General features: G+C 39.4%; 1 protein-coding gene across 1 annotated transcript in view; it reads left to right on the plus strand.

The window, feature by feature from the left end:
* The window catches only part of PTEN (phosphatase and tensin homolog), a 54,484-nt gene extending 37,593 nt beyond the window's left edge, over positions 1-16,891 (plus strand). The window contains exons 6-9 of the mRNA XM_035137353.3: positions 6,443-6,584; positions 8,168-8,334; positions 11,772-11,999; positions 14,055-16,891. Coding sequence (XP_034993244.1) covers positions 6,443-6,584; positions 8,168-8,334; positions 11,772-11,999; positions 14,055-14,240 — 723 coding nt within the window. The 3' untranslated portion in view covers positions 14,241-16,891. The remainder of the gene's footprint in view (positions 1-6,442; positions 6,585-8,167; positions 8,335-11,771; positions 12,000-14,054) is intronic.
* Positions 16,892-20,797: the final 3,906 nt, after the last annotated feature.

Consider the following 20,797-nt stretch of genomic DNA (forward strand, 5'->3'; position numbering starts at 1 on the left):
ATAATTTAGTTTTATTTCTATTTAATTTAAATCCTGCCACTTCCCCAAATACTTGAATTTTCTCTATCACCTTAGGGAGATAATTTTTTGGATCTTCTACCGTAATTACGAAGTTATCAGCAAAGGCTTTCAATTTAAATTCATTCTTCCCAGTTTTGTTGTTGTTTAGTCGTGTCCGACTCTTCGTGACCCCATGGACCGTAGCACACCAGGCAATCCTGTCTTGCACTGCCTCCCGCACTTTGGTCAAACTCATGTTCGTAGCTTCGAGAACACTGTCCAACCAGTTTTAATCCCTATAATCTCTTTTTCTGCTTATATTTCTTGCAAGTATTTCCAGGACCAAGATGAACAACAGCGGTGATAATGGATATCCTTGTCTAGTTTCTTTTTGTATTTTACATCCCTTCGTTATCACCTGATTTACAATTAATTTTGCATTCTGTTCTGAATATATTGCTTGCATTCCTTTTAAAATTTATCTCCACAATTAATTTCTTCAAGTCATTTTTTTCATGAAATCCCAGGACACATTTTCAAAAGCTTTTTCAGCATCTATAAACATCATTGCAATTTTTTCTTTCATTCATTTTTTTACCTCCAGGTATTCTATCACATTTAGAGTATTTCTTATATTCTCCTTCATTTGTCTACCTGGAAGAAACCTTGCTTGATCTTGATGTATATATTCACCTAGAATTTTTTTCATTCTTTTAGCCAAAATATTTGCAAATAATTTATAATCATTATTTAATAATGAGATGGGCCTATAATTTTTTATTTGCATTAGATCCGAATCTTGTTTTGGAATTACTGTTATATAAGCTTCCTTCCATGTTCCTGGGATTCCACCTGTCTTTAAAATCTCATTCATCACATCTTTCAATGGATTCACTAATTGTTCACTTAACTTTTTATATTATTTTGCCGTTCATCCATCTGGCCCAGGAGACTTACCACTTTTTGTCCAATTTATTGCCTCTAAAACTTCTTGAGCTGTTATTTGGGTATTTAGAATCACTAATTGTTCCTCTTTTATTTTTGACAGATTAGTATTTTTTATATATTCCTCTATTTTGAAAAAAAAATCATTTCCTTTTTTTTATACAAGTCTGATAAATATTTCACAAATGCCTCTCTTATTTCCTTCATCTTATCTGTACTTTTCCCATTTACATTAATTTTATTAATGAAATTTCTTTGTTCACTTTTTTTCAATTGCCATGCTAACAATTTTCCTGATTTATTGGGATGCTCAAAATATTTCTGCTTTACTCTTTTTATTTTCCAACTTATTTCTTCATTCACTATCATGGAGTATTGGGTTTGTAATAATTTAATTGCCTGCTTTACTGACTCTTCGTTAGCATTTTATTTGACAGTTCCTTCTCCTTTTCCGTAATTTCATCTCAGATTTCTTTGTTCCTTTTTCTTTCAATTTCCTTTTAATCAAATTTTGTTGTATAAACAGTCCCCTCATCACCGCCTTACTTGCATCCCAGACCATTTATAATTTAGTCTGACCTTGGAGGTTTATTTCAAAATAATCCCCCAAGTGTAAATAAGTCTTGATGGATGCAATAATGGAATACTGAGTGGTACAGTTTTTGTAAAATATGCAGGGATTAAAGATATGTAAAATGAACCATGAAAAGAGAAGAAGGGAAATCATTGATATCTTAAGGATGTAAAATGAGTATTTGAAATTGTAAAACAGAAAATTTAATACAAATCATTTAAAAACAACAACATTATTTTCTAGTTTCTAATCTCAATAAATACCTTGTTTACTTTTGGGCTTAATAGCATCAACATTTGTTTTGAGTTCTACCATGTAAATGGCTTACAGTACTGAACAAATATGGCATAGATTACAGAGAACTACCCCTGGCTTAAAATAAATTGTTTTCAGTATACCAAAATATTGTGGATGTGCTGTAAAGTTCAGTCATTAATATATTTAGCTATATGAAACTGGAAAAAAACATGTCTGTGAATAGAAAATTCTGAAAAATAGTTACGTCAGTATAGAAGAAAAAGCCTTCATAGCTTACAATGCAGATGCTTTCATATACATGCAGATCAAAATATAGTGCAGAATGGAAAAATAATGTACAGTCCTGGTTTTGAAAACAGTTGTACAATTCTCAGTTTTGGTTTGCAAAGGAAAAGGATAGTGGTTTTACTATAACTTTCAACTCATGATCAGAATTGGACCTGTACAATTAATCCATACTATTCTCTGTGTGGAATATATAAGAATTTAGGCCTATATTCAGATAAACCATGACAACTCAGCTGTGATTTCCCTGACTAAAGCATTTGACTGCACTTTTATTTGTTTTAAGGACTGGTACTTATTTCCATACAATAATAGGAGCATGATGACTGGTGATAGTTGGTAATGTGTAGTCTATTTTGAACAACTGAACTGGAACTTAATCTTCTGTATTAGTATTTTTATACATGGTAAAGGAGAGGAAAGCAGAAGATCAGTGGAGTCTAGTAGAATAAATTAGTGTTATCTTGATGCTTTCTGTGGAAACTTCCTGCTACCATTTAAAATATCAGAACTACAGGGCCAGCTGAAATTTCCCCTTTTGCCCATTTCTTCTTATATTTCTACTTCTTATAATGAACTACTTATGTATTTTTGCATGTAACTTTGCAATGGAAGACAGGACTTGGATAATCCTCTACAGTATTTAATTAACCCCACCCAATGGACTAGAACAGGGGTTCCCAAACTAAGGCCCGGGGGCTGGATGCGGCCCAATCGCCTTCTAAATCCGGCCAGAGGATGGTATGGGAATCAGCATGTTTTTACATGAGTAGTTACAGGTAGGTAGCCGTGTTGGTCTGAGTCGAAGCAAAATAAAAAAATTCCTTCAGTAGCACCTTAAAGACCAACTAAGTTTATATTTTGGTATGAGCTTTCGTGTGCATGCACACGAAAGCTCATACCAAAATATAAATTTACATGAGTAGAATGTGTCCTTTTGGAAGTCACCTCTTCTATTGAGAGACTGGTGAAACAGTAACCTGACCCCTGCCGGGAAGGTGAAAGGAAACATCTAATTTGCCATCAATTAGACTTAAAAGCTCTCTCCCTGAAGCAGGGTGGGGGGAGTGAAGAGTGAAGTAATATTTAAATTCCCTACAAGTTTAAAGAAGTGTATTTAAAGGAAGTCCCTGAAGAAGCCTGTTCTGGGTTCCTGGAGGGATTAGCGAATGGACCATAGAAATTAAGTGAGGATTACAAATTTTATTTGCTTTGACTTGGACTTGGTTAAAAAGTAAAGAACTTCAATCATGGAAGAGAATTAAGAAGAGAAAAGATTCCCAGATTGGGTTTAAAATGGAGTACTACCGTGTTTCCCACATTTTAAGACACCGTCTTATATTTATTTTACCCAAGAAAATAAGCCTATGGCTTATTTTCGGGGGGGTGTCTTTTTAATTTTTTTTTAACTGTAATTACGGCAGCCAGCGTTGCTGCTGCTGGGTTCCGGAGGCAGCCTGCAGGGTCGGTGCCCAGCTGCGCCGGTGCTGGACACTGGAGAGAGCAGGAGACTGAGCAGCCACTGCGGCATCGCGCTGCCAGAGACTCGCAGCCACTGAGGAGCTTGCGGCGCCGGGGCTTGCGGGCGGCTCTCGCCTTTCCGCCCTTTCTCCTGCTCCCGGGGGAGACGTGGCTTCTATTCCCCATTGCCAAGGAAACAGCCCGGGGGAGAGACGCCAGAGCTGAGGCGCCCCCCGCCCGCGGATCCCACGTGCCGCCGAAAACGGCAATGCTTAGGGCCCCCCACTCCTCGCCCGAAGTGGAGTAAGGCCCCCCGAGCAGTCCAGGGCTTGCTTCCGAATGCGCAGGGACAGGACTGCGCTGTTAAACTCTTTGCAAACTCCTTGCCCAAAAGAAAGCTGTCCTGCAGAGTGCCGGATCGAGGAGCCGGTCTGCAGAGTCAGCGCCCAGCAGCGCGGCGCTGGATTGAGGAGGCGGTGCTTCGTGCGGAGCTGCTGGGCGCCGACCCGGCAGGCCGCTTCCTCGATCTGGCGGCCTCCCGGGTTGGCGCCCAGCAGCGCCGCGCGGAGCACCGCCGGTCTGTAGAGTCAGCGCCCAGCAGCGCGGCGCTGGATTGAGGAGGCGGTGCTTCGTGCGGAGCTGCTGGGCGCCGACCCGGCAGGCCGCTTCCTCGATCCGGTGCTCCGCGCGGCGCTGCTGGGCGCCCACCCGGGAGGCCGCCGGATCGAGGAAGCGGCCTGCCGGGTCGGCGCCCAGCAGCTCCGCACGAAGCACCGCCTCCTCAATCCAGCGCCGCGCTGCTGGGCGCTGACTCTGCAGACCGGCTCCTCGATCCGGCACTCTGCAGGACAGCTTTCTTTTGGGCAAGGAGTTTGCAAAGAGTTTAACAGCGCAGTCCTGTCCCTGCGCATTCGGAAGCAAGCCCTGGACCGCTCGGGGGGCCTTACTCCACTTCGGGCGAGGAGTGGGGGGCCCTAAGCATTGCCGTTTTCGGCGGCACGTGGGATCCGCGGGCGGGGGGCGCCTCAGCTCTGGCGTCTCTCCCCCGGGCTGTTTCCTTGGCAATGGGGAATAGAAGCCACGTCTCCCCCGGGAGCAGGAGAAAGGGCGGCAAGGCGAGAGCCGCCTGCAAGCCCCGGCGCCGCAAGCTCCTCAGTGGCTGCGAGTCTCTGGCAGCGCAATGCCACAGTGGCTGCTCAGTCTCCTCTCTCCCATGCCCAGCGCTGCTGGGAGCCGACCCTGCAGGCATGGCTTATTTTCGGGGTATGTCTTATATTTTACAAAGGCTTTAAAATCCTGCCATGGCTTATATTATGACTCCGTCTTAAAAAGGGGGAAACACGGTAACTATCCAAACAACATCCCTGTCATTTCCTGCCCTGCACTCTGCTGTTTTCCCACGGGATGGAAAGTGATAAGATGGCTGTAGTCTCAACATCCGACAAAGAGGGACTCTGGCTAAGGATCTCTATAATACTTTTGGACATTAAAAAGGAACTGAACCTGAACGCAAACCAGCTCCGTGAGCAAAACCAACAAATAAGAAAATATTTGGACAACAGACCTGGAGAGGCGTTAGAGGATCAAGAGGATTTATTAACAATGAATATGGAAACAGAGCAGCAGACTGATTTGTACACTGAAGAAGAGGAGGAAAATGAAGAGAATGTTCCACAAGTGAGAGATGTGGAACAGAGGAAGGACTTGTTACAAGAACCACTCAAGGGAAAATTAGGATGGGCTTTTGCCCTCCCAGTGAGAGGGGGGAGGACAGGGCATATTTGGGGAAAACCTTAAAGAAGTTAGAGGGTGCTGGGAGGCAGATAGAGGGAGGGAGAAACAGAAGGAGTGGTGTAAAAAAGCGGGTATGAGGATATGGGAAAGGGTGGGGATGGGTTAAAGGAATCGTATAATGAATTAATGGATGGATGATATGGAAGACCCGATACTGGTCTGAATAATGGAATTCGCTAAAATTTCCAGAGAATCTGGAATTGGTGGAAGGAGGGATGAAATTTTAATATTGTTATAAATGTATTAAGATATAAGAGTTAATAATTGAAGGATGATTCATTGTCAGCAAAAAATAAAGGTGAGGGGAAGTTATAGATTATAGATTTAAAGGATAATAGAAATGATAGATTGGAATTATTGGATAAAAGGAGATAAAAGTAGAATTGAGATATGGGATATTATATAAAAGGTTTAGAAAATATCATAAATAGTTTTGATGGAATATATTGAATACTGTTAATTTAGCTGTGATAATGGACCCAATATGGAGAGAGTCGGGAAAGTCCTAAAAGGAAGTTATGATAAGATTTGATTGCTAGGATATTATTTTTCTTTTTCTTTTTACTTGTGTGGTTTTGTATTTTCTTTTTTTCTTCTTTTTTGTATTCTCTGTTGTTTGAGAAAATCTTTAATAACTATATATTTTTTAAAAAAGAAAAGAATGTGTCCTTTTATTTAAAATGCATCTCTGGGTTATTTGTGGGGCCTGCCTGGTGTTTTCACATATCTTTAATAATAATAAAAACTAGCCATTGTATGCAACCAGTCTTCTATGCAGCATCACAGGAGTGAGTGACAGAATATGGAATTAAACTGTTATAAAAGAGGAAGCTCAAGAAACATTGAATATACATAGAAGACCATTCCGAGTTAATGGAAAAGCATGGACAGATAGCTTTTTTCTTTTCTTTTTGGTGACATTAAAATTTATAACATGCTACAGGCTTGCCAATGTTTAAGTGCTCTCATACTGGCTTTGAAGTGTACATATTAAGGAACATAGGAATTAATTGAGAGATCAGATTCATATTCAGAAATTAATTTATGAAAGTCAAGTAACAAAGTGTGAAAAATGGCATACATGATTAGCATTCTTGATCTTATAGATTTTATTTATTTATTTAGGGAGTAACTATTCCCAGTCAGAGGCGCTATGTATATTACTATAGCTACCTGTTAAAGAATCATCTGGATTACAGACCAGTGGCCCTCCTGTTTCATAAGATGATGTTTGAAACTATTCCGATGTTTAGTGGCGGCACTTGCAGTAAGTATGTTTTTAAACATTTCTACTGTGAGATGTTGTCTTCTAATATTTGTATTTACATCTGTTCACTGTTGCTCTCATTTCATAACCACTTTAATATTGGCTGAGTTAGCCAATAGACTAAGGGTCAGAGTCAACTAGCCTGGTGCACAGTGGCAGCTAGTGTAAGGACTCATACTAGCACAATAGGGCTTTCCTCCTCTGCGCCCCCCACCTCCCTCAGATCCTCTCTGGAGGGTCGGGCGACACCTAAAACAGCACATGGGAGGAGAGGGGAGGCCATTTGTCTGACAAGTAAAAATACTTATGTTGATGGAACCATCGTATTAGAACAATCTTGAATTCCATTTTCTCTCTTCCCTCCCTGCCTGCTAAAGAAATTGGCTGGAGTATTCATTTGTTCTCCTAAATGCTTCATTACATGTTTTTTCTGTCACTTCTCCTTTCTAGTTTAGTTTGTAATTCAGAATGAATTATGAAATTCCCACTCTACATTCCATGTAAGAGGCACACAGCCTAATCCTATGCATGTTTAAGCTGCTCGAAAATAAGTATCAATGAGTTGAATAGAGCTTATTCCCACATATGTATGCCTAGGATTGTTGTCTTGGTCAGCAAGCTTATTTTGCTTTTGCTCAAATTCTTGGACAGGCAAGGTAAGACCTTTCGATACAAGCCTTTAGTTCAAGCCATAAATTCTCATTACCGTATTTTCTGTTTTTTTAAAAACTTAACATCATATGATAGTATACATAATTGGTGAGTAGCTTTAGAGGTAAGTAGATGGGCTGTCAAGAGAGAAGCTTGCAGCTGTTTTGTTACTCCCTGGTCCTTTTTGCTGTTGCACCAAGTCAGGATTTGGCTTAGCATGTCATCTGACCCGTGGGTTATAGTTAAACTCTGTCCTCAGTAAGCACAAGCTGTGTTGGAAGGGGAAAAGGAATGAGCTCCCCTGCCACATGGATACTTGATAGCAAGAATACCTAATTTTTAAGAGATTCAGTATCTTTACACATGTAATTTGACAAGAGCTTAATTTTTTTTCAACTCTATTATATTAACTGTTTGCATTAATTAAAACTTGTATGTGATCAAGTATATAGAACAAACTTTCTTCCCAGTTTAGAAAAGTATAACTGATTCTTAACAATACTTTGCTGCTATGAGTCTGAAGTGAACAAACCAGTTTGGCCTTCATAGTCCCAGTAAGCCATAGCTTGGCTGGCCATTATGCAAACTAGGCCATTATGTTAAATCTGTGGTTCTGTTGAGTAGTTCTGTTCCTTGGTTGGCTAGCAGTGTTCTAGCTAATTCAGCTGATTAAATTGCCAGTCACTTGTGTTCTAGTTGAGGCTCACTGTGTAAGCATTCTTCTATAGAAGGCGCTTAAGTAACCCAGTGCTAGATTGATTGAAAATGTCACTGTTCACAACAGACTTAATTTGGAAACGGTTGACCGCTTAGTATAACAACATTCATATTGAGAGTCATGACTCAAATGCTTTAAAAAATACTTGCTTCAGGTCTTTCTAATTCTGGACTTTAAATTAATTTTAAACTGCTTGGCTATTTTTATCATGCAGATCCTCATTTTGTGGTCTACCAACTTAAGGTAAAGATATTCACCTCCTCTTCAGGACCCCCAAGACGTGAAGACAAATACATGTACTTCGAATTCCCTCAGCCATTGCCAGTGTGTGGTGATATCAAGGTGGAATTCTTCCATAAGCAAAACAAGATGTTGAAAAAGGTGTGTTTGTTTTAATCTGAGAAAATATTGATTCCAACCCCCCCCCCCAATTCCTTACTGGTTCTAAATCCAGCAACTCTTCAGTTCAGTCTGCTATTGGTGACTTTAGGCATTCTACCAAAGTAATAAGGAAGCAGATATGACTCACTTATGCTTTTCTTGTCATTGTTTCTGGATATTGTGTGAAAGGGGACAATGTATATATGCCATCTGCCCACTTAGTATTAAAGCAAATGTTGTATATAATGACTGATTTCTGCTTTGATTTCCATGACTTCATCTTAGAGATGTGGACTATCACATTTTGCACTATCTGAAGTTTCCAAACCATCAGTTGCTGAAGTCGTCTTTAGCTTATATATTCATTAACGGTGGCTGTTGAGCCCAAATCAGAAAGAATGGCAACTTGCTAATTAGGTCGTTAAATGTTTCTAAATGCTGCAGTGGACCCACAAGTGCTTCAAGTCTGAGGGTCAAATCGAATATTATGGCAGCCTGCTGCTCACATGTCTGTCCTATTTATGTGTCAAGAAGTAGGATAGGATAGGTCTAATCTTAGCATAAAAGGGAACATGTTGGTACAGTCTTAACTTCTTTTGCTGTTATCATTTGAGCAACCTTTTGTGATAAATGAGATCTCAGGGCTGAAGCCCAAACATTGCAAGTTAAATCCAGAGTGGTACCAGTAGAACTGGGCTTGTAAACTGGGGTTTCCCAGCCTCTTCCCACAGCTACAGTCCATTCCACTTGCCGCGGAAAAGCTGTTCTTTGTAGTAAGAGGATATTGGCGTGAGATACTGCAGCTTTACCAGCTTCTCTGCAATAATCTCATGAGGGACTTTGTTAAAAGCCTTACTGAAATCAAGATACACTACATCCACAGTGTTCCCCTGATCCACTAGCTTGTAACTTTATAATAAGAAGAAGAAGAAGAAGAAGGAGGAGGAGGAGGAGGAGGTTTGTCTGGCATGACTTGTTTTTGAGAAACTGATGCTGGTTCTTAGTAATCAGAGCATCCTTTTCTAAGTGCTCATAGACCGACCATTTAATTATTTGTTCTATGACCTTTCCTCTTATTGATGTCAAGCTGACCAGTTGATAGTTAGTTTTTCTAACTACCAGTCAGCATTTCTTAATAGAAATGAGCAAAAAACACTGAAACATAATTTCATAGGACAAGGTTGGCTCAACTGTACCCAGTTTTTCAGCCTGTGCTAATTGAGCTGCTTTGAACAAAAGTAACTTTTGCTTTCAAACTGGCTTCAGGTGTATTGCATTAACAGAATGTGTTCTGGGATGGAAGCAGCCCAGTTGTGCTAGGTCATTGGGAGCACTTTTGAACTGTGCTTTGGTACAGTTGTACCACCTGCAAAGGAATCTTTCTTTGCTGCTGGTTTTTGCACGATGAGAGTATTTTTTTAAAAAAGATGTTGCTATAATCGGCTTCAGCACAAATAGAATACAATTTGCATTTTTAGTAAGTTTCATTCCTATTTTTAGCAACCTCTTGTATCCCTTATACCAGAGTGTCCTCTGCCACTGTAATAATGATATGGTTGCAGCCAACATCTTTCACCCAGATCACCAACAGTTATCCAAATCAATAATTCCTAAATAATTCTGGAATCTAGTTATGTCGGTCTGCCTTTAGAGATTCATGGACTTACCTGGATTTATGCCCTGAAAGCACAGATGAGTGCATTTAAGACATTAGAAGGTTATGATCCTGACTATCACAATGGTGTCTTAATACACATAACTACTTGGAATGTAATCTGCCCTCTTGCATACATGACTACCTTGTATATATAGAAAAGCAGTACAAAAGGCTTCTAAATCTTGCAGATACAATTTATTGAGCAGTTTTAGGTTAAGTAGGTGCTCCGTTTAGCAGCCTTTTCATAGAATCCCCAGACCAGGAAAGTAAATATAGAAGTGTAGAATCATTTCTATTTTTTCTATGATCCTTTCAGTACAGAACTATGAAACATCTGACTAAAACAATCAGCACAAACTTTTTTGGGGCGACGGGATGGCAATAGCTTTCTAGTGGAGTGTAAGGCAACACACTTAGTCCAAACAGCATCTCTTGTTCTTTATCTACTTCAACATTACTGTAACAGCAGTGTTACTCCTTATAGAAACGATGTTTCTTTAACTTGTTACACTTTCCTTCTAGTGATGAAAAGCAGGTTCTCTCCTTTTGCAACTTAAAAGGCAGAATATACACATGAGAAAACAAACAATTTCTTACAGGAAGTATATCATGGAAAACATTTATTGAAAGGAATTTGACTGTAGCAATGGATAATTTCAGTATCCCCATTATGGTTAATTTTAGTCCTTGGTTAATGGGTACTTTCGTTTCTTACCAATTGCAGCTACCACTAGTAGTATCTAATCTACCATACAGACTTTCATGGATATTTGACATCAGTAGACACACATATCAGAGGTTGCAAATGACTTGTTTTGTTTTGTTTTGTACTATGCCTGTTTTAATTGTACTTGTACAAAGTGGTGGTACTCAGTTGACTTGATCCTTAATTGTTGGAAATTCCTCTAATGAATTGTATCTGATGCTGCCAAATCTTGTAACCTCCAGGCCTGGATTATGAACCCTGGTTTATAGTGCTCGCTTTTTAATAAGAGGATGAGCATTACAGTGACTGCATTCTTTTTTTAGCTCATGGTTGAATATGAGTGAGAGAAGAACTCAAATCATCCTCCTTCCCTTCCAACTGCCATCCATACCTTTTTCTGCACCCATCCATTCATTTGACGGTGGTGACTGCTGCAGCAGTAGCAAAGGAAGATCTATCTCTTCTTGCTCCTCCAGTGACACTAGTGTGATGCTGTACCAGTAAACTATGTACCAGCACTTGGATGAAGTGGATATACAGCTTACCTTCTGCTGGAAAAATGAGGAAAGCTGAGGATGGGTGAGACCCCATCGCAACCTCATTGCAATCATCACAAGTTCAATTTATAATTACTCCTGAAATATGTGGACCCACTTCTCAATTTTTAAGGGAATGGGGGAGAAGAGGAAGAAAAAGTTCAGTTCTCCAGGCCAATAAAGAGTTGAACTGAGATGGGGTATATGCAGCACAGATCATCTGGTCTTTGTGCCAGTTAGAAAGCTACTTATTATTGCGGTTGATTTTCAAGTTGTAAAAAAGAGGAGAAAAGGTTTTTGAAATTAAACACTCAACAAAATTTTAATGAATAATCATGCTAGGCATTGGGGCAGCTCTACCAGAAAGGAGGGTGGTAGAGGTATATGTGTCAGTGCAAAAATGAAGATGGGGGAAAACTCTCCCCACCATAAAACTTCGTGTGTATGTATTTGTGCAGCCAGATTTCTATAGAATATATTCATATTGTGCCATGTTTATGTTACGTTAAAACAAGTTTTTTTTTCCTTTTGTCTCTAGGACAAAATGTTTCATTTCTGGGTAAATACATTCTTCATACCAGGACCAGAAGAAAATTCTGACAAAGTAGAAAACGGAAGTCTTCTTGGAGATCAGGAACTTGATGGGATTTTCAGTACAGAGCGTTCAGATAATGATAAGGAATATCTAATACTTACACTAACAAAAAATGATTTGGACAAGGCAAATAAAGACAAGGCAAATCGTTACTTTTCTCCAAACTTTAAGGTAGGTATACTCAATGGCCTTGGTCCAGTATACCTGAAGGAGCGTCTCCAGCCCCATCGTTCTGCCCGGAGACTGAGGTCCAGCCCTAAGGGCCTTCTGGCGGTTCCCTCGTTGTGAGAAGCCAAGTTACAGGGAACCAGACAGAGGGCCTTCTCAGTAGTGGCGCCCGCCCTGTTCCCATCAGATGTCAAAGACAAAAACTGCTACCAGATTTTTAGAAGACATCTGAAGACAGCCCTGTTTAGGGAGGCTTTTAATGTTTAATAGATTACTGTATTTTATTTTTCTATTGGAAGCCACCCAGAGTGGTTGGGGAAACCCAGCCAGATTGGCGGGGTATAAATTATTATTATTACTATTACTATTATCAAATAAACCTGAAGTGTGCTCAGAGAGATTGAAAGTATGCCATGCATAGTAAATCTGGGGTCTTATTGTACAGTGGTGGTACCTCCGGTTATGAACTTAATTTGTACCAGAGGCCCGTTCTTATCCCGAAACCGTTCTTAACACGAGGTGCGCTTTCACTAATGGGGCCTCCTGCTGCCGCTGCACATCTTCCGCTCACATCCTGGGGCAAGGTTTGCAACCAGGAGCATCTACTTCTGGGTTAGCGGAGCTCGTTACCCGAAGCGTTTGAAAGGAGGATGGTACGTAACCTGAGGTTCCACTGTATACCTTAAGGGTAAATGTGTGACAACCCTGCAATGAATTTATTTAAAATACTTTTAGCCCACTCTTCATCACAAGTGATCCCAAGATAGGGTACAAAAACACAACTTAAAAATAACATCCATCTGCCCAGTAAATATAAAATGAGAGTGGCAGCTTCAGAATCAGTATCATAAGATTTCCAGCAATATCATAAGATTTCCACCAGACTGCACTGCTTCTGAGTCATCTTCAAGCGCACCCTATGTAAAGCATATTATAGTAAGCTAACTGGGAGTTACTAGGGCAGGGCTCCCCAAACTTACCCAGCTTCGGGCCGGCACCCATTGTGCTGATCGCGCAGAGGGCGGGTGAAAGCGTGCCCATACGTGTGCGCACACGCTGTTTCCAGCACACTTCCGAGTCGGAGGAACGTCAGAAATAGCTTGTGCGCATGCGCATGGGTCTCCTCTGACCTGGAAGTGTGCCAGAAATCATGCTTGCGCATGCACTCAAGCTTATTTCCGGCGCACATCCGACCCAGAAGTGGGCAGCCACACTGCTAAGAGTGGGTGGCGGCAGGGGTCGTCGCGGGCCGGATAAAAGAGGCCTTCGGGCAGTAGTTTGGGGATGCCTGTACTAGAGCATGAATTACTCTGGCAATCTTACCTCCGATTATCAATAACAGGAAGATGTTCAAATTTAAGAGAATTTTGTATTAAACTGTTTTATTTGTATGTTAAAACTGCTATCACACTGACTTATTTTCCTCTTTCATTTGTGTTATCCATACCTGCATACAAATATAGTAAGAGCTGATTTTGGCAGAACCCAAGTTGAATTCTGTTAATTGATGTTTAGACTATAGTATGTGAGAAAGAAAAATTAGTTTCCTTTTACAATTCCATTTCGGAAGCACACATTTAATAAGTACTTCGTTAGGCTTTTCTTAAGGTTTCTGGGATCTTGCTAAAATCTTTTGATAGAGTAGATAGTGACCACATCCTGAGTAGATTAACTGTTAGAATAACTATGAAGAAGCTAGAAATATGGGGCTTTACCATATTAATAGAAGATTGGATCAGCCACTCTAGAAGAAATGAAAGATGTAAGATAACAATACGTCTTGAAATTACCGGTGCTGCTTTAAAGATCCCCAGTTAATCACATAAGATACTTGCTCTTTGGGTTTTTGTCTAGTGTTAATGCCTAGGTTGTGATTTTTTTTATAGCATACATGAATTGTAAACAGCACATCAACTAGTATAATATTCTGCATTCACTTTTCTTGTTCATAACAGTGCTGTGCACAGATGACCACACAAAGAACTACAGATGCAGGGAGTAACCTATTCCTTCTTTTCCAAGCAAATATGGACTGATATCCTTTGTCTTTTTTTCTAGGTGAAGCTATTTTTCACAAAAACAGTAGAGGAGCCATCAAACGCAGAGGCTAGCAGCTCAACTTCAGTAACACCGGATGTTAGTGATAATGAACCTGATCATTATAGGTATTCTGACACCACTGACTCTGATCCAGAGAATGAACCTTTTGACGAAGATCAGCATACACAAATTACAAAAGTCTGAATATTTTTTTTTATTTGGGAAAAAATACCACAAAGAAGAAAACTTGAATAAACTGAATTATGGACCTTTTGAAATGGCAATAGGACATTGTGTCACAATTATCAGTTGTAGGAACAGTTCTTTTCCTGACCAATCTCATTTTGCCCTATGAAGTCTCTGGGCTTGACACTTCTTGTCCAGTTGGAAAAAAAAGGTTACGTAGCTATGTTATGTATATACCTTTTCGTGTCAAGAGAACATTTAAACTTCAATTAGGAAAACACAAAGATGGCACTTTCCCATTTGATTCCAGTTTTATAAAAGTGGAGACAGATCTGATGTGTATACGTAGGGAATTTTCCTTTTTTGTTCTGTCACCAATTGAAGTGGCTGTAAAGCTCTTTCTAATACACAGGTTCACATCCTGCCCCTTTCTTTGCACTTATGTGGCAACAGATAAGTCTGCAGTTGGCTTGGAGAAGTAACGGGTTTTACTACATTCAAATGCATGTAATATGGGTAGGAGAGTGGAAAGAGAAGCTCAGAAAGGATTGTTTTGTGCTGGACCCTGGATTGTGTACCATTCCCAGCTTACTTACATGCACCTCTTTAGCATGCTACAGTAATAAATCCTGGACATTTGAGGAATCGCCGCTGTCACTGCTTGTTTGTGCATTTTATTTTTTTTAAAGCATAATGGTGCTAGAAAAGGCAGCTAGAGGGAGTGGTTCTGTATTAGGGGTACAGGAATGAACCTTCTACAGCATCTTAAAAGATCTACAAATGAAGGGATATGAAAATTTGGTTACATGTGAGACACCGTAACAATGACTTAACCATACAAATGTGGAGGCTGTCTACCAGAAATAGGCTTACACAGTTGTTTGTGTGTTACAGTTGCCATGCCCCCAGCTGTGGATGATAAATGTTGAAGTAATATTTTTTCTATAAAAAAAAGAAAATAAAAAAATCCTTGTCTTTCAAACATTTGGAACTGCTATTTCGAATTTCATGGTGTAAAATCCCATTGGTTTATTGGAGTTAAACTTGTTCATTATTGTCCCATTTGAGTAAAAGAATTTGGAATAATCCATTTTTCCTAGTCCATTAGCATTGATAACAAGGGTATATATGGTAACTAGTCAAGGCAGAACTCAGGCTGAATACCGAACAAAGGGGCAGCATGCTGCTTCAACATTCATTGGTAAATTTGCTCCCATTTCTAATCTGTGTAGTTGCGTGCCTATAACTTCATATTATTTTTAGTGGAACTTGCGTGTAACTGCACAGGATCATAGATTTTATCTATTACGTAAACTTTTTTTCAAAGCTAATGTTTAGATTTCCTCAGATTCGATCCAGTTCTACAATACCATACATGGACCTTATTGGCGAGAGGTGACTACCAAGTCACCGTTGACTTTCTCCTGCAACTTACGTTGAGCCTGATTTATGTTAAGACAATTTGAAAGCCACTTTAGCCAACTAAAAAGTTTGTGCTTTAAAATGTTTGGATGTTGACAGTGTTCAGTGTCTTGTACAGTTCTACTGTGTAACATGGGAGGGTCAGATTGGAAATATTTCAATGGCCTTTTGCACTGTTCTTCCTTTGGAATGTGAAGGTCTGAATGAGGGTTTGGATTTTGAATGTGTCAGTGGTTCTGAGAAGCCTTGCTTACGTTTTTATGGTATAGTCATTGGAAAAGGAAAATGGTATTATATATATATATTATATATATATAATATATTATGCATACTCTTCTATACTTTTGTTTCAGCTTCCATCCCCATAGAACATGGCAAGAATTACTATGACTGAAAGGTTTGAGTCCTAATTAAAACTTTATTTATGACAGTATTCATCATTTAGCTTGAAAATGCATTCTTGTAGGTAATTTCTTGAGTTTCTGGACTGTGTGCTTAAATTCTTGGATGTGCAGCAGCTTACATGTCTGAAATTACTTGAAGGCATCACTTTGACAGGAGCTTACTCTTAGGCCCTGTGCCATCCCCTCATCATCTGTAGCCCCATTTAAAATAGTTTGTCACAGTAGTTAAAGGGCAGTTGTATAAAATAGCACCAAGGTTATATGCTGTGGCACAAATTGTAAACTGAAGGGATGTTTACATGCAGCATCAATTGTTTTCAGCTTTAAGGAAAAAGAGTTTGGGGTGCCAGTGTGCAGTTCCATGTTTAAAATTCTAGCAAATGTGCAATATGTTAACGATGCCTGTGGTTGCCACAAAGTGCCTCGTTTACCTTTTTAAAATACTGTTAAAATGTGTCATGCATGCAGATGGAAGGGGTGGAACTGTGCACTAAAAGGAGGCTTTAACTGCAATGTTTGGTAGAGCTGCCTCTTTACTCCACCAGTTCAAAATTCTCAGTCTGTTTTCATATAGAATATTATATATATATACATATATATATACACTAAGAAAAAAAGTCTGTTAAGCAGCCTTATTCTGATTCAGCCTCTTCAGATACTATTGTGCTGTGCAACAGTGGCTCTGTGTGTAATGCTATGCACCGAGGATACACAAAACAAGAAAATGACATGTACAGGATAATGTCTCATACAAATCAGATGTCCGTTTGTTATTGTGTTTAACAGCCCTTTATCGTAGTGTTAAAACTCCACTTAAAACTGATTAAAGTCTCATTCTTGTCACTGTGTTGGGTGTATTATTATATGGAAGCACATGGAATAAAATCACTTATATTTCAGTAAAATAATGAAAAGCACATGTGATTAAAAGCCTGGGGATTGCTTAATGGAGACGAACACGTTTAAAAGTATACCCAAATTTCATTGGGGAAAATTGGTGGGGTTTTGACAGTTTGTGATTAGACTAGTGTGGGAATATCACCACATAATTTTGTTTTGTAGTTTTGAATCTTCTGTAATAACTTCAGTATGGTGAACTTCTTTTTTCTGCTGCATGGAAAAGGGCATAGCTTAGTGGGGTAAAGCTCAAGCATTACATAATAAAGTTCTAGGTTAATACACAGCATATCCTCAATGGCTGCTTTTAGTACTGTAGTTGAAAGGACAAGAAAAACCTGTTTGAGACCTTAGAGCTAATAAGAAAGACAGTGTCTGCTAAATAGGCCATTGGTCTAAAATGGTTATTTGGCAGCTCCTTTATATCTGTGCTGATCTAGAGCAATTAAACCATTCCTGTTCATTCTAATATACATCTATCACAGAACAATTTGCACACCTAGCTATTTTCATGGTAAACTGTCAGCATGAATACATATATGAAACTTGGACATCCGGGATGGGTTAATTTTGTAGCTTTAAAAATATTACCACCAGAAATCAAATGCTTTGATGCATTGTTTCAGAGGTGACTGCTAGTGAACAATCAGCTTTTTCCCATTGGTCCAGAAGGGTTTTTGATGCTGGTTTCTTTGTATTTAATGTGCTCAAAAGATGACACTATATATTGCTTTACCATTTTTATAAAGCATGAAGAAAGGAAACTATATGCTTTTGTTAAATTAGCCAAGATTGTCTAATTTCTAGCGTTGCCATGTTAGTATTCATTTAATACCTTAAGTTGTGAAAAGCTGTATGGGGCAAAGATTGTTCCTAATTGTCCTAGACCTTTGTACAATACTTTAAGAATAATATGAATGTATGTCTAAAACCACAGAATAGTGTTGATGGAGGCTCAGAGCAGCCTTGTACTGTAACCATTCCATGTTTATGTGAAATGAAAACTGAAAAGTTGAACCTTATGATACACTAACATTTCAGATTTTCTCCATTTTGTGATGCATAGTCCCAAAATCATGCTGGAGTGCTTGCTTATCTGTTGGTTTAAAAATCCCTAACTTTTCAGTTCTTTCCTACAAGTAGTCAAGCTTTTGATAGTAACATAAGAGAGAGAAAAGACCCATCTATTGCTTCATTATATATTACCTGATTTCCCCTTTCATCATGTGGAAACATACATTCTTATATTGAATGAGGACACAGCTGTCCTTTTCAGACACTCTGTAAGTTCCACCTTTAAAGTCACACCTCTCCTGCTTCCACTGCCACTGTGATGAATGTAATTCCCAGAGTATGGTCTGAAAGCACATGAGCCTTCCTTCTGCTAAAGCAAAGCAGGCCTTAGTCTGGATGGGTGACTGCCTAGAAGCCACATTTGGTTTGAATTTAATGACAGAAGAAGTGGGATATAAATGTAAGAAAAGATCTATCAAGGTTCTAAACCATGTAAGGAGCCTCCATCAGAAAAGATCCCCTGCTGCAGAAAGTATGCTTAGCACAATGATGGCAGCAGCAGGAGGAACACAATTCTGGGGGTCTGGGCTAAAAACCTCAGCCATTTCCCCCATGGTTTTCTTTTGCATGCACATAATGTGTGAAGAGGGCTACATTGATGACACATTTATCTGAAGTTCTTGCATACTTTTAAAACCGTTTTTATTATTTTTTACATGCCATTCTGATTAGTCTTTTATTTCTAAAAGCAGGTCGATTGGAATTCTTCAGTGTGGGTACTGTGCAGTATTGATGTGTTTGTGCAAAGTATAATGTAGAGAAGCTTTCAGAGTGCTGAGGAAGAATTTGGGTGCTTCCCTTTGCCCTTGGCTAGGCTTTCTTCACTACTGTGCAGGCACTGAGGCATGGGACACAGGCTTTTTTGCTATGTTCTCCAATCTGGGAGGTTTCTCCTCCCCACGCTTTAAAATTTGTTACTTGTATTTTTCCTCATCTTCCATCTTATGACTTGGCACCTGGCATTTATTATGGTGGTTGTTTATCAGAAGAAGCCTACTTCCTGCATTGCAACCATTGCTTGATCACCTTTCTAAATGTGCTAGAAGCAATGACTGTATACGGAATATTTCTATAGTCACAGTAACTGTATGGGTTGGCCATACAATTGATGGTGCATTAGATGCACACATTTGGGATGGCTTAAATCTATAGCAACACACTGGAGACAGTGTAAGGAGCACTGCACAGAAGCAATCAAAGTCATATTGTGCTTGCTACAAAAGATTCAAAGTGCCTCCTAAATTTACCTTTGCCATTTTGGGGCAGCAGTACAGTGGTACCTTGGTTTACGAACTTAATCTGTTCCGGAAGTCCGTTCTTAAACCAAAGCGTTCTTAAACTAAGGCGTGCTTTCCCATAGCAGTGGGGGACTCAATTTACACTCAACAGGAAGCAGAACATGGTCTCTTTCCAAGGCAAAGTTCAGACTAAAACACCTACTTCCCAGTTTGCAGCGTTCTTAATAACAGTTGTTCATAAACTAAGCTGTTCTTAAACCAAGGTACCACTGTAGTGGAAAATGCCTTGGAACATACTGAGTTTTGTTAGACAATGCAGCCAGGTTTATGATAGTTGACCTTAACTGCAGCTAAGAATTTATATTTTTCTCCATCTGTGGTTATGCTGGTCTGAGATATTAGCTTTATCTAAAAAAGGAGGAAGTGTGGCTAAAAACGAGAGATCCATTTCATCTTGGCTTCCTCTTAATTCCTGCCATATTCAAGGTGCTTGCATAAAACTGTTTCATACAGAACTGGCATACAACTACCTGAATTTACAGCCATTTTAATGTTTTGTATCGATAAACATTAATAAATCAAACATTGTTGTCACAATGTTTAAAGTATAAAATACAATGCTTAAAGTATAAAATATGAAATTAACTGGTAGTTAACCCAGTGTTGCTTGGGAATTACAGTATAAGAAACCAAAACAACATAATAACCTCCAAGATTTATTAATGGATCGTTAAATTTGTTGGTTTCTGGGCTATACACACAGCCCATGTCCGGGTGTTTCGGAGGGGACGGATCATGGCAGACTGAAGGTCTCTCATCGGCTCGTTACTGATGGATATAGCAGTGTGGCCTTTGATGATAGCCAGACACACATTTGTCAATTTTCACAAAAGAAGTTGAAACGAAGGAATGGAATTGTTGCTTTAAAAAGTTTGCTGTTTGTAGGATAAGGAGATTGCAAGAGGAGGGTTTTCCTGCCTTGTGGGTTGAGTGATGGGAGGCCAAGGACTGTCATCTTGCCCAAACCATGCTGCAGTCTTGTTATGGACACTGACCGGAAAAACACCTACCTTTCTTAATTATCTTCGGAACAAGATAATTTACAACTCAGAAGTATTTCTGCGTCTGCCAGTGAAAGTCGGTAGGTTAACTGCTTTCTGAAATAGAGAAGGTGTTGACTGCTTATAGTGTCAAGTAAAAGTGGTGAAAAGCTGGATTTATGGCGTGGAATGAGAAAGTTTTAACCTGACAAGGGGAATCTATGCAGCTTTAAGTGGATTGTTTTCTTATTATTACTTTGGCGAATGTGTGTTTAGGAAATTGAAAGTTGCTTTGCCAGCTGACACTATTCCTAGGAATGGAATGTGCTTCTCTTGAGCTGTTTTCTAAATGAGGCAGGTGCAAGCTGTGAAATTGTTGTAGTGATTGGGCAGAACTAATATACCGTACTTTTCTGTGTATAAGACTAGGTTTTTTTTACTTTAAAATAAGGTTAAAAATCTGGGGACGTCTTATACATGGATAGTGCATATGCCCATTT

Source organism: Zootoca vivipara, chromosome 5 (assembly GCF_965207765.1).
Source record: "Zootoca vivipara chromosome 5, rZooViv2.hap1.1, whole genome shotgun sequence".
NCBI lineage: Eukaryota > Metazoa > Chordata > Lepidosauria > Squamata > Lacertidae > Zootoca > Zootoca vivipara.